Source organism: Parasteatoda tepidariorum, chromosome 12 (genome assembly GCF_982258835.1).
Source record: "Parasteatoda tepidariorum strain Cologne lab strain chromosome 12, Ptep-v5.0, whole genome shotgun sequence".
Lineage (NCBI taxonomy): Eukaryota > Metazoa > Arthropoda > Arachnida > Araneae > Theridiidae > Parasteatoda > Parasteatoda tepidariorum.
In genome coordinates this window covers 6,306,318-6,321,687 of record NC_141766.1, presented here as the reverse complement: position 1 = coordinate 6,321,687, position 15,370 = coordinate 6,306,318, and the positions used below count along the sequence as shown (strand labels likewise).

General features: G+C 27.3%; 1 protein-coding gene across 5 annotated transcripts in view; it reads left to right on the top strand.

The window, feature by feature from the left end:
- Positions 1-229: 229 nt before the first annotated feature.
- The window catches only part of LOC107453362 (uncharacterized), a 66,829-nt gene continuing 51,688 nt past the window's right edge, over positions 230-15,370 (top strand). Inside the window, exon 1 of one of the 5 annotated variants that reach the window (XM_016070166.4) lies at positions 230-570. In XM_016070166.4, the coding sequence (XP_015925652.1) occupies positions 529-570 (42 nt within the window). In that variant the 5' untranslated portion in view covers positions 230-528. Of the gene's footprint in view, positions 571-13,609; positions 13,795-15,370 lie in introns of those variants that run through there. The other 4 variants (XM_071188396.2, XM_016070165.4, XM_071188394.2 and 1 more) reach the window with 4 other exon arrangements.

Sequence of the window (15,370 nt, the reverse complement as noted above, 5' to 3'; positions counted from 1 at the left end):
AAAAAATATCTAAAATAGGTAAAAATAACTGTAACAGAAGTATTATATTCAACAGGGCAACAAATTGGCATTCTTTAATTTATAGCCAGTAGTAAGATAAACCGCCAAATTAAGGGAAACTTGAAAACTAATTTTTCGTTGCCACCGAAATGATAGGCATTTCACTTCCTTTTATAGGTTCTTATTATCTGTGGCATTTATCGGACTTTGCAACAGTTATTTAAACTTTTCAGTTTGTTTTCGAACGCCATCACCAGAACAGTTTCGAGCGGGCCCCGAAATATCGTAGCGGAAACTGACCCAATCTTTTGGTGTGAAAAACTTTTAGCCAAACATTTACGAGCAGCCGGTGTACGTGGAAAGTTGGACGCAAAAGTTGTGTTAAAATAGGTTGTGTTCAATGGGATGTTTTGTAGCTTTGTCCTTAGTTTTTTTGTTGTGTGTGTGAAAATTTGTTGATGAAAACAAAATGCTCTAACAATGATATATAATATATTGTAGTTGAAATACTCGTCAGTTAAGTAACTCATGGCCCAATTAAATCGGCAATCTTTGGATTATAGTGCTCAGGTGAGAATAAGTTATTGTAATTGCTTTGTGGTGCTATTTGAATTCAATATTCACTTTGTTTTGGCTGATTCAATTTTTTGATTATTTTGTAGATTTTAATCCAATTTTTCTGTTTTGAAAAATATTTTTTTTCGTTAAAAGTTTTCGGAAATGCGGATTTGAACTTTATTTTCTATTGCACTGTTGATATCGTAAATGATTGTAAGAAAAACGAAAGAAAAAATTTTCAAGTAGAAAGTTAGATGTTACCAGAAATAGATTGCCTTTAAAATTTAAAACAGAAGCATTAAAAATATTAAGTTAATTTAAAATTGTTTGAAACTTTATTTTATTCTGGCAAATTCAAGGAATTTATTGTCATCAACGTATGAAATGAAATCGTTTTATTGACGCGGAAACATATAGATTTATTGAAACAATGAATATTCACCATCTATTTTTCTAAAAGTTAATCAGTTACTCATATTTATCCATTATTTTCTTAAGTATTCTCCTGAAAATTTGGCCAATGTTTCATTTTGTTACAACAGTTGTTGATATTTTAAAATCATGAATTTTTCCTCACTTGATGATTCTTTTAACAAAAAGAAATGAAATGTTTGTTATAAACCTATTCATATTGAACAAAATAAATAAATAAAAAAATTAAATTGAACAATTGTTTTTGTTTAAAGAGGCCTTATTCCAATTTTATTAAATTATTATTATTTTTTTTTAAAACTGTTTTAATCGAAATTTTAGACAATTGAAATTTAAAGAGAAAAATATCTATAATTTTTTTAAATGGACAAACATTATCAATATTAATACAATAAATTGTCTAAAATGTTTTAGAAATTATAACTTTGATGAGGTACATATGTTTTTTAATTTACGTTATTTGTCAGCAGTTTTTCTGCTTTTTCCATTTCAAATTTTTCGTTCTTTCTAAAAACTTTTTCTTTTGGCAATTTTATATTCATGAAAGTTGAAATCAAATCAAATATGATTTATATTAAAATTAATTAAATTACATACTCAGTTTAAATGGAATGTAAATTTTATGCTATATACTTTTTTATTTATGGTTTTTCTTTTCCTCATCCATTGTTTTTGACATTTAAAACCAATTTATAATGTTAGGAATGTTAAATACCTATTTTTGATTTTAAAAAGTTGACCTTAATTTTTGTGGTAATTGTATTATTACAGAAAATAAAAAAAAATATCTCTGAAAGAATTGTGGGTCGAGTAAATTTTTATTATGTATTGTAATAAATATAACATAAAAATATTGTATTGATTAAATTTTTGAAAGTTTTATTTTTAAATATCAGAATAGATTATTTTTAAATGATAGTTTCTTTTTAACATTTTTCTTTTCTTATTTCAAATATTAAAATCAAATAATGAATTCAAATATTTACTCTTGAAATGTATTGTTGATATGAAATTAATCTAAAATTATTTGAGTTCATTGCATTTTCAAGTATTAAGATAAAACTTTTTTGAAAAATTTTTTAGACCACATTTTTATGACATAATTTTTAGACACATTTTACATTTTTAATATGAAGTTGAAAACATTTAATAAGCTTTTTTAAGTAGTTGATTATATACAATTATTCATATGTTTATTTAAATTGATACTTTTTAAGAAAAAAAAATCAAGACTTAAATCCCTACAAGCCTTGCATATTTCGGAAATAAAAATATTTTTTAGAAAAAAAATTTTTAAATTAATTTTTATGTTTATAGAACTAACATTTTTTTAAAAAAAAATTTATATTCAAAAACTTTTGTTCAGTTTTTAAAAATGTCCTTATTTTGTGATACCTTTAAATTAAATTAAATTTTTATCCGATAACTAGTGGAAAATTTTTAAATGGTACCTATATAACAGTGAAAGAGCAAAAATAGAAAATATCAATATGCTTTGCTGAATATTGATAAAAAAATATTTTTCTACCTTCTTAATATGGCCGTGGAGTCGGAATCAGAGTTAAGCAGAGTAAAAAGGAGTTTGAGTCATGGAGTTGCTAAAAACATGTCGACTCTGTCTCCACAGTTTTTTTTTTTGGACAGTTAGAAATTAGATTGAATTGAAAAAGGAAATTAATGATAAACTGAGTTATTATTTTTATTTATGGAATATTTATATTGATAAATACTTATTTATTTTCTATTTTATTGTCCTTTTAATAAATAAATGAGGAAAAAAGAAAGGTGTTTGCTAGACAATGAGAACTTGCAGTGCATGTAGATTCGAAACACCCAATTTTATTGAATGATGAGCAAATTAAAAAGACAATCGTCTATGAACTTTTACTAAGAATGAAAATTTTCCTCAGACCAATTGGAGTATTCAAATCCGACCAGACTTCAGACATTACAACTGAATCTTCCAATGATGAATTAGATTTTGAAGAATATCCAGATAATATTGAAAAGTCTTAGGCAAAACAACTGAAAATAAAGAACCAAGAGTGATATTAAAAATGACAAAATGCTCTTGTGAGACACCTCTTTTAGAACATCAGAACTTATACAAATCTGTCTTGAAAAGTTAAAAGAAGTTAAACTTGGAGCAAATTTATGGCTGTTATTAATATTTAGATAAAGTTAAAATAATCTACTTACTAGTGTTTCCATAGTTATGAATACATTAGCTGTTTTGTGTTCTAACTATAGTTTTATTTAGAAAATTAAAATATTTTCTTTATGAAAGAGAACTAAATATCCCTAACTAAATAAGAAAGAAAAAAAATATTACCATATTTTTATTTTTTAAAAATTTTTAACTGGAAGTTTACTTAGGATTTTGTTCTTCTTTTACTGTTATTAAGAATTGAATAATTTAGAATGTTTACACAATGGTTTTAAGTTATAATTTTAACAGAACTAACATCGAATTTTGCAATTTTGATTTTTTTTTTTGTCAGTTTTTATTTAAAACATTGTGAGTATAAGAATTTTAGTTATTAAAAAAAATTAAATGAATTAAAACAATTTTTAAGTATTATAGAAATTTGTAATTTCAGTTTTAATTATTCAATGACATTTCTTAATTTTACATAAATTTTATAAAAGATAAGCTATAAAAAGATCAAAAGTAAAATTTTTTTATCCAAGTAATACTTGCTCTGAAATATTACTGATCTGTTAGGATAAAAAGCTTTATTGATTGCAGGCACAAGATGTGAACATGTGTGCCTGTGAACATTAAATTATGTGTCATTTAAAAATTGCTACCAATGCCCTTTTCTGTCCATTTCAAAACCATTAACAATTTAGATGAAATGTACAAATTATATTTTAAATTAAAAAACCACTATCTATTGTTATTTTTAAATTATTATATATTAACTGGTGTTGTTAAGAAAGGCCGTTTTTTCTAATTCATTGTTCTTACTGTCCACTTACACAAAACACATTTTAAAAATGCAAACAAGAGTTTTGGTTCTTAATTATTATGTGTTTGTTTACAAAATATGGGTTAACTTAAGGTATAATTTAAAAATATAAGTAATACTAAAATGTTTTTGCAACGAAAAGTAAACATTTTTATAATAATTCTTAATATCTCTTCAAAATTCTAGATATATTTTTTTTTCCTTGAAATTTTTAATAAAATTTTTAATTAAGTATTATTTAAACTGTTCTCCTATAGTTGCTTTGATTCTCGATTCATAAAAAAAAAAAAGAAATTAAATATTTTCTTCCTGTGTTTTTAAAGCCTTTAAGTGAGGGACAGTAATTAAATTTTTCTTAGCAATTACAATTTTGAATTTTCACTAAATTTTTATTTTTTAAGTTTTTTTTTTATTGCTGATCATTGATTAATATACTTAAGCATATGGTCTTAATGTAGAAATTATCAACATTAAGTTAATTATGAGATGAATTTTTCCTAAATTTCTTTAGTAAAAGTAAGTTTTGAGAAAATCAACCTCAAACATTTATTCTATACTTAATATATTTATTAACAGATGTGTTCATTGGTAAAAAAATAAGACTCTCAATCTTGTCCCAGGGTGGGACTGGGAAAACTTCTGATGTGAATACTGAGGTAAATGACACATATGATTCTGGATAAATGCAAGTTGAAGAAGCGATGAACACGCCAGTCAACCTTTCTCAAAAAAAAAAAAAAAGAAAAAAAAAGAAAAGGGGGAAACCTTAAAATTAAAAGACATTGGCGAATGAAATTTTACCTTCGAATTGTCGCGAATTAAATATTAGCCTATCAGGATTAAATATTTACTCCTAATTTCAAAACATTATCCGTATTCAATTGTTCTAACAAACACTTTACAAGCTATTGCTGTGCAAATTACTTTGAACTCACTGACCACAATCTGCTGTTCATATCTACCATCCAATCAGCCAATATATTACAAACTGATTTTGATATTTACAACTACAATTGACAACTTCCAGCGCCTTATATTCTAATAGATTTTAATGGACACAAATATTCTCTGGAGAAATCAAGTATCCAACACTCGCGACTCTCACGTGGAGAAAATTAATCGATAATCATCAACTTTGTTTATTAAATAAAAATTAAAAAACACATTTTCCTTATCCAGCTCGAACTTACCATTCTATTGGCCTTGCCACCTGTTATCCTCTCATAGATCCGATTTGCCAGCTATCTGTGGAAAATAATCTATATCGCAAGGATCCCTTCCCGGTCATCCTAAATATATCAATATCATTATGACATATTAAATTTTTTTACAAACACCTTTCAGAATAGCACCTCTTAATTGCTCTAATTGTCTAATAAAATTTGCAAGGGTTTTCCATTAAATTGACCCTCTATACCCCCATACCTGGCAAAGATTCAAAAATCCATTTAACTATCGACCAATAGCGCTAGTTGTCTATGTAAATTATTAGAAAAAATAATAAATGTCAGACTTATTTATGTACCGGAGAGTCGCAACACTTTATCTGATAGACAAAGTGGATTTCAGAAATGCCGTTCGACAATAGATAACATTTTAAAACTAGAAACAGAAGTAAGAGAAGCTTTTTCTCAGCGTCGCTGTCTTTTTTGATTTAGGGAAACCTTCTTGCCGATCAAGGTGAGATTTTAAAGGACCTACTGATGTATAATAGTACTGGAAATATCTTTTACTTTATAGAATTTTTTTTTAACTGATCGGACATATCAAGTTGGATTGAAGCTAACTTGTGTTCTCCCTAAGCGTTTGCAGCCAGGTATGTTTGCTCTTTGATCCCTATAAATGCACCCTTTTTTTAAGATTAGCTGCCTTTTTATTTTCAGGAACTTTTCTTTTAAAGCACATGTTTTAATTAAAATAACATTCACACCCTGTGAAATTGATGTGTGGTGTCCACTATAGATTCACCCATAAATCTTGTCTAAGATAAGCGGCCTTTTCCTGGAAAAAGCGGAATAAATGCATGGGTTTAAACTCATGCCGGGAGAGAATACCATATGCGCTGTCCTCATCAAATTTCAACCTTATTAATTGCACAAGATAAAGGATCACATGCGTTATATCCTATGTTTCAATAAAATCGTTTTCTAATAGAGAAGTTTCCACGTTCTGTTCTAAATGTGAATCTCGTCAAACGTATGGATATTATAGATTTGTGTTTATTTGTACTTTTTTTAAGACCAAAATAATAAAATTATGCTGTAGAAAACGAAATTATAAAAAAAGAACTAGAAGAAAGCACCTTAAGCTGTAATTAAATTGAGTACTTTATAACTAAAAGCAATGTAAGTGTTCAATATGGAACATGTTATATTTTAATTATTAATATGGAGAATTACTTTTGTTTTTAAAGGAAAATGTAAGTTTTTTTTGCGTCTTTTTTTAATTCACTATATCCAATTCAAAATAAAATTGATTTTATTAACTGTGCGCATTATCACGCATTGTAACTAATGTAATCTTTTTGTGATTCTGACAACTACTTCAATCTTCTTTTGAGAAAATAGTAAGTTTGAAATATACGTGACTTCATTTTCAGTCTAAATCATATCTGTTTGAGGAATCAAAGTTAAATAGTTACAAAGCCAATTATTTCCAACATATTATTGTCTCCCTTCCACTCGAAATTTTCTGAAAATGTAATTTTTATTTATCGATCCAAAATTTATAAATATTATACTTCAAAAGAGCATATTTGGATAGTTTATTTTTTCGCTTCCTTTATTAAATTTTTATTTCTTGCTTACAATTACTGAAGTTATTTGATTTAATTCATATATAGTATGATGGTAAACGGAGCATTTACTCGCTTTTCCTCACCCTTTCTGTCGCTCTTCACAAAATAATGGAACAGGTTTAAATAAATAGTACTTTAATTGTTTCTAACTGCTTCAAGCAATAAAATGTTTTGTGCAAACAGATTCTGGGGTTAATGAAATCATTGACACGGTTCAATTGAACATCAATGAAATATTCTTGTCTCTTACGGCAAAATTTAAGAAAAAATTTCTATTTATGATTTCTGAAAAGATAAAAAATATGTTAAAACTATTTGCTGAGCATATAAATTACAGCTCTAAAATAAGTTTTAGTCCAAGAATGTCTTAATATATCTTATTTTAGTATTAAGAAGAACCTAAGATTAGAAAAAGAACAATTTTTCGAGATGATTCTAAAAACAGCACGATTTTGGAATCTTTTTATAATTTTATTTTTTTAGTGTTTACTTTTTTAACAAAATAAGGCATATTGAACATTTTTCTGACATAATAATATTTTGTGAATTGTACTAAAGTTGATAAATAATAACTTTTTTAAACAAATTTTTTCTCCATTATCTTTTTTAAAACAGCATATTTCTTAAAATTAGTGGGGGAGAATAAGTTTGAATGTCAAAATAAACTAGTAATTCCAGAATTTTTTGTGCTTTTAAAAAAACAACACAACCTGTTGTATTTTTTTCGTTGCGCACATAAGCATTTACTTTTCATTACACGAATAAATAAGAAACAATGAGAAAAAAAGAGTCAATTTATCTTCATTTTTCGAAAAAATAGTATGCTAAGTAAATAGCGTCTAGTAATTTTAGAGAGAATTTTTTTATTTATAAATTTTTAAAAGTTTAATTATCATCCATTCTAACCTTTCTTTCATTCAGTACTTGATAATAATGTAAAAACGAGAGTTTAATTTAAATGAAAATCTAAATTAAAATACTAAAGAAAGATTAGTATATTATTAAAAAATATTCTACGTGGTAGAGTGAAGAATAAAATTTTGAAAAATGAAGAAATAAAATTAAATAGTTGATAAAACAGTCACGTGAAACACGTTCAGACAGGTAATTAACAAGTGGTAAAAAATTTATTTTAAGATTAAGACGTTTCAGACGATAATAACATCTTGAGAAATTTTAAGATGTTTGAAAATGTTGACTACTTATTCGGCAACTCTATTCTGCATGAAATATCAAAATACGATTTCACGTTATCATCTTTGTTATTGCAATTTTTATTCAGAAAGATACAACAGTACTCTTTATAAAACTTTTATCTTCACTTCTGTAATTGCTTCATAATTATTAAATAAATTGATAAAAGTATTATTCCAAATCAATACTTACGTATGTATATTATTGAAATTGTATCAATTATTTAATGAACCAATTAAAAATAAAATTTGGAAAAAAAATGTATAACCACATTCTATTGAAACATGTTTTTATAAAACTCAACATTCGTTGAATATAATCTTTTATTCAACTCTCTTAGCTCAATTACGAATAAATTTTCAGACGACTTAAAAAGAAATATCCTATTTCATAATTAAAACAAAAGGATTAACGTTCGGCTAACAGCGGAAAAAGTATGAATGAAATGTTACGGCTACGCGTCCGTAAGTCAAGTTCCTCTTTAGCCACATTTAAATATTAATCGCCTCATTTCAATATTTCTACATTGTCGCCAAATTATTTTTTTAAAATAATTAATTTTAATTTTTCTAAGTTTCTACTTAATAAAAACAGGTGAAACTTACGGTTTTAGATTAGAAAAATACGTAGTTATATGGCATAAAAAATTAATGGCTCATAATTCAAAATTTTTTCATCCACAATTAAGTATTAAAAATAATAAACAATTATTAAAAAATATTGTTTGCATAAAGTTTTCTTTGGGTAAATGGGTATCATGAATAGGTGCATATTTTTTATTTATTTTTTAAATAGCTGAATTAGTTTAAAAGACATGACTGAAAACGCAGAAAAAAAAAAAAAAAAAAGGAGAACTGAACAATTCCAAATTTTCAGCCGCTCTTCTGTCTAAATCCTGCCCTATTAGGCCCACAAATTCCAGATTGCGGCTACCCTCTATATTTTGCAGGTCAAGAATCCAAATATGTAAAAAGAAGAAAAAAAATTTACGTTATTCGGAGAAAGTACGTTTTTGTGTCTGATTTCGTAACTTAATTAATAATTAGCATATTTAAGGTTACTCTCAGAAACCATTAAGATTGACCATTAAGCCTTTATTCTTTTCTTGCTTTTTTGTTTTTGTACTTAAGTTAAAATTTAATTTGAATTGCTTGTATGAAAGTTTATTGTAAGGTATTATCGTTTGTTATCTAATTTTGTCCGATGATACAAAATAATATTTGTAGAAAACCCTTTATCATTTTGAGTTTTCTTTTAAGAAGCATAAAAGGTAATTAGAAAATTGCTGGAAGCTTTTTAAAATTTTAAGATATTCAAAGCTTTTTTTTTATTTATTTTTTATGTTACCAAACACGATTGACTACAAAATTATGAAAAGAGAAAATTAAAAAAATTTTCCACGCCTGCGCAGTATGAAAGAATTACTTTAATTTCTTATATATTGCACAGTTTCTAACGATTTTTTTTTTCAAATTTTAAAGCTAAAATTTTGAAATTAATTTTAAATTGCTCTAAAAATTTTGTTTAATTTTATTGAGCGTTTCTAAAGAATTAAAAGAGTTTTTTTGTAAATATTTGCGTGCAATTATTGCACATAACCATAATAATTGTTACAAGTTGTTAACTTCATTACTGTATTTTTTGGCATAGGGTGTTCAAAAACACTTTTATCCGTTTGTAATTTATTGTCGGTCCCTCAAACATTTAACAGTTTTAAAATTTATTGCTATGTATGAGAAATCGCATGATCTAATCATCTCTAAGGCTATAAAATAATCCTTTAAGTATTTTTTGAGAAATTCAGAAAAATGCCAAAAACTCGACCATTTTTGTTGGGTAGTATATATATATATATATATATATATATATATATATATATATATATATATATATATATATATATATATATATATATATATATATATATGCACGTTTTAAAATTATTCTGACAGTATTTCTTGAGAAATATAAAAAAATCTATAGAAGTGTTTCCATTATTTTGTCCATTCCTTGTATTTTTCACTCCATATAAATTGTACATAATTGATTCCTAAAATAAATCATTGAACTTCAAACTTAAAATTCACAGCAACATTACATATAACCTATAAGGTTAAAAGTAATTAAGTCAAACATCGATTACTATTATTTCTTTAAAAAATCCTGTTCCAAACTGATCTGGTGTATTATAAAACCTACATGGTTAAACGTACACTTTTTTCGCGTTTTTTTTTTCCCTTACAAAATGTAATTTTTAATATTTTCTATCAAGAAGTAAATTGTTTATTACTAGTTCCGTTTATAATTATATTTTTAATGAATTATTGTCATGTTAAATAATATGTAATCTGAAATTTTTCCTGTAGAGTCTAGGAGAAGTGGGATAGGGATATAATAATGGGACTTAATAATAGTAATAATAATAAATATAGTAAGAATAATAAAAATGTTGCTGCGTAAAAATTTTATACTAGAGAGCATGATCAGAAGATTTTTCGTCCTCCTTTTTTTTTTTTTTTTTTTAAATTTAAACAATTGAAAACTCCATGATTTTTCGTCCTGGCGTTCTTTTTTTTTATTTATAAATTTTTTAAATCGATCTTCAGTATTCAGTATATTGACTACTTACTACTGCATTGTGAGAAGCTGCTTGTTGTTAAATTTATTAATAAAATTTAAGGGCATTGCATTTTTTTAAAATAAGGTTGATAATTTTTAGTTCACTTGAAACCCTCCTGGTAGCTCCGCTGCCTCTTCTGCTTTTTATTTTATTCGCAGAGTAATTAAAAGCCTTCTTATTCTGCAAGAAATTGCGTGTAATGTTAAATAGGCGGTTTCTTGCATCCCTCAACTTAAGTGGATTTTTTTAACTTTATAACCTGAAAGGGAAAAATTATAAAATTTTTTCCCCACGGAAAACATAAATTTGCTTATATGCTTAATATGTTTATATGCTTAATAAGTTTATATGCTTAATATGTTGCTGAAATTCTGAACCCCCCCTTTTTTTTTAATTGACTGGGCTATCTTATGGTCGATTAATATCTTTTAGTTTCTCACCCCTTTTTTTTCTTCTTATTGCTAAAAAATAATTTCTTTTTAGGCAGAGTTTATACTTTTATTTCTAAGTTGGTATATTAGGACCACTATTCAAACAATTGTTTCCCTTTATTTCGATCTTATAGTTGTATTTTTTATAGCTCGAAATCTAAGTTTAAAAAAAAAGTCACCTCGTTTTTCGCAAACTGATTGGCAGTTTTATCCCAATTATTAGAAATTATACATAAAAAAGTAAAAATGAGTCGTTAAACCCTCAAAAAAACTTCGTTAGGTAAACACGGTTTATGACCCTGAAGAAGTCCTCTTTCATCTTTTTATTTTATTTTGTCAGATTTAATTTCTTTGCCTGAGTACGCAATGTAAATATGGTATTATCGGTTCCAGGTTGCAGCAGTTAGAGCCAGGAGCTGTGTTTTCTCTGAAGCTTTAAATTTCCTCAGGGCTCTTTTTGTTTCTTAATAATTTTTTAGTCTTTTAAATTTTTCAGGTTTAAATGAAAAAAAAAAAGATTTTTGTTCTTTTAATAGAGATTTTTTTTATTTATTTTAATACAGATAATTTGTGTCTACCTGATATATTTTTATTTAATTTTATTTAAAATTTAGTTTTGCAGTATTAATTTTCATTTTAATATCTAATAATTACGATATACTAATCATAATATTATGGAAAATTCATTTTAATTTTTATAATTAGAATACTATTGGCCTTTTATAGTAATAATTAGTATTATTTTTCTAATAAAAACTTCAAATTAAAATATGCAGCTCAAAATCTCGCATAAATCTATTGTGAAGAAGCCGGAGTTTTAGCTAACTATCTGGGAGCAGAGGTGGAGCATTGAAAATTTTTCGGTTCCGGGCCCACTGATCGGTCCATGCTCTATTGCCGTTGTAAAATTTGGTTATTTAAAATAATATCTTTAAAAATTTTTATTCAAAGCAGTTTTGGTAACAGAAGGATAGTTTTAGTTACCATAGTTTTAATTATAAAAATTTAATATTTACTGCTTAAATAGTCAACATTATTCTGAGTAAAACTATTTCATTATTCGTGTTCGTTCATTTTCAAATTATTCTATATTTTGGATTTTGTTGCTTTGAATACGTATTATAAGTTTTTAATGCGGAATAGCCGCATCGTGTTATTTTGCGTTAAATTCTACATTCAATTCAATCTAACTTAATTTTATAAGGAACGGTGTTTGATTTCCGAGTAAAAATAATAGATTTGGACAATTTATATTGATTTTTTTTGAAAAAATCATGATAATGAAGCAAATTTTTAGATTCTCCGAATGATTGAACGTTTTTTTTTTTTTTTAAATTTTATTGTAGATAACTGAGCCGACCGGCCTGTGTAGGGGTAGGGAACTGCCCTTACATCAGAAAGGTTCTGGGTTCGAATCCCGGGGAAGGCATGGATGTTCTTTCCTTCTCTGTACTATCTGTCCTTACTGTGGGAGCAACGTTAGCCCACCTAATATGATGCCCCTGTAAGTGTGGCCAACAAATCTGTCCTTTAGGTGCCAGTATGACCTAGGTCATTATCCAGGTGGGCATTGAAAAAAAAATTATAGTTAACTGACCCCTTAAAGATCAAAACAAAATAGAACGATGTCTGATTAACAAAACCTAAAAAGCTTCGATTATGGTTGTCTCTCAACTACAAAGATAACGTGACAAATTTGTCTCCAAAAAATGTTGGAATATTGAAATCATGGTACTTAGTGTCTATACGCAAGTAATCTAAACATTTCATTTAAAAGCTTTCATTTTTGAGTCTGGTTCCGATTTGATCGGGTTTTAGTTTAATAATCTGCTTTACCATGCATAGAATTGCGTATCAAGTCAGTTTTTGATAAATAAAGTGACAGTTTTAAATAAGCTTTGGTGTTGTTCAACGTTTTTTTTTTTTCTTTGACAAAATTTTCTATCTAAAATTCAACCTTTTTTTTTAAAGATTAAGTAGTGTTTTCTCTAATTGGAGCAATTCTAAAACAGCTTATTGATTTTCAGTGTTCAAGTTTTATTGCGTTTTTGTTACTGTTCTAAATAGAAGCATGATTTATTTATTTATGAACGGAATTGAAATTCTGGATGCTTCCAATTAGGCACTTGTGGTCTAAATATTTTGTGTTGTTTCAATGGTCTGTTAATGAGGCAGATGTTCCGCTTTCTTTTTTTTTCATCCTAAAGGCGATGATTGGGTTTAAAAAAGTGAACCGACCATTTTCATTATTGGATCTCTTATGTGAAAGTAATTATTTATAACCTAATTGATCATGAGCTAAATATCGATGAGACCAGCAGTAGGCCATTCTTCCTCCTCTTCACACCAACTGGAAATCCTCAACCGGAAACTGTTCTTTTTCTTGGATGAATCCTTCGATCACATTTGGGACAAGAAAGCATCCGTCTTTTCAGTGTCTTTAAGCAACAATAATCGGACCGGCCGATTAACTTGGAAGAATCATGCTTATTTTTCGTTCTGCTTTGTTGGGTGCCTGAAGCAATACGCATGCGTGAATGATTGTCACGTCTGTTATCGCACAATTATTGCGGTGGGAATGTCGACTTTACTTAGATTGCGGCCGTTACGGGTGACTACCATTTGGAAAAGCATTGTCCTTTCAACGCTCCGCGAACTGGAAGCTATGTTGCACTTTCTTTACCTATCTTTGCGTGAGTTCTTGCATTATTTTGTTTGAGCAAAAGCATGGCTTCCGCTGCTGCTCATACGTACCGGAGTTATTTATTACATGATAGAAAACATCAAAGCGTAAGTTCATTTATTATGATTAGAGAACTTTTACATAAAATGTACTTTTCTCGTGGTACAAATGTGGGAAGCTGAATTATCTTTATTTAAATTTAATAAATTTATCTAAATCTGGGGAAAGAAACACACTTCATTATCATTTATTTTTAATGAACATTTCTTTAGTTTAAGTTTAGTTTAGTTTTAATTAATATTTCTTTCTAGTCTTTAAAGTAGAATTTTGCTGTTATGTGAGAATTAAAATTTGTTCCGTATCTTCGTAGATCATCTGTTTTCTAGCAAGTCTAACCATGCTAGAAAAATGTATTTTAGGTCAAACATAGGGAGCATTAGTAGGGGGGTTTGCCGAAACACAATTGTTTTTTTTTTAAATATGAATGCCATACTTACCTACTATTCTTTGAAATATTTTTATTCATTTTAAGTTTGAAAAAGTTTAAAATATATTATACTATAACACTATTTATGTTTTTTTTCTTCTCAAATTTATTTATTTTGAATATGATTTTTGTTAAGCTGAGTTATTGTGATAGTGAATCTTTTTAGCTATCTTGTAGTTATATTAAGAATTCCATTTACGTTATCTGCGTGTAATTGAAAAAAAAAAAAACTTCTTCACGATTGATTCTGAGGAAAGTGGCTTGACAACTTTGCTCCTTCTATTGCTAATGATATGAACGCTAATATAGAATTTCAAACAACTGATAATTCAAAATTTATTTTAGTATTTTATTTATTTTTTGTAATATGTAGCTTACCATATAAAGATGCCAAATATATAAAAATCTCAATTTTTAATGTTTTGTCGCTTGCGTTGATTTTTCAATTGCACGGCAGTAATAACAGTTACTCTTTTCTAAATTTATCATCGGATAATTTTTTTTTCTTCCAATGCCCACCTGGATAATGACCTAGGTCATACAGGCACCTGAAGGGCCAACGTTGCTCCCACAGTAAGGACAGATAGTACAGAGAAGGAAAGAACATCCATGCCTTGCCCGGGATTCGAACCCAGAACCTTTCTGATGCAAGGAGCTAACCCCTATACACAGGCCGGTTGGCATGATCGGATAATAAAATGACTGATTATTCTATAGATGTAACGAATATTCGGCCCCTATTCGGAATTCGTCCCTTTTGCCGAACATTCGTTTGGTCGAATGCTCGGCCAAATATTCAGCAAAATATTTTTTTAGAAAGGTGTTTGTCGACAATTTTTTAAAAATATTTAAATAGATCTAATAAGAAATAATCTGAAATTATAGTTTTTCTATACATTGTTAGAAATACTTTTTACACATATTTTTTAAGTTCTAAAACTTGCGCGCCGCTAGCAAATTTATGTTCTGGAAGACAAATGGAAAAGCGAAATCGGAAAAATAGAAACTAGATTACTTAATACTGAACCACGAGTTTTGTACTGATGATTTTGTAAAATTATATTCAGGCAAGCCAATTGCGTCATTTTTTTAACACTTACATGTTTTGTTTCGTTTTGGTAATTTTTTTTTGTTTTTATTGGCTCGGCCTTTTAACGGAGCATTTCTAAAAAAGAGACGTATTCTTTTATTATCAT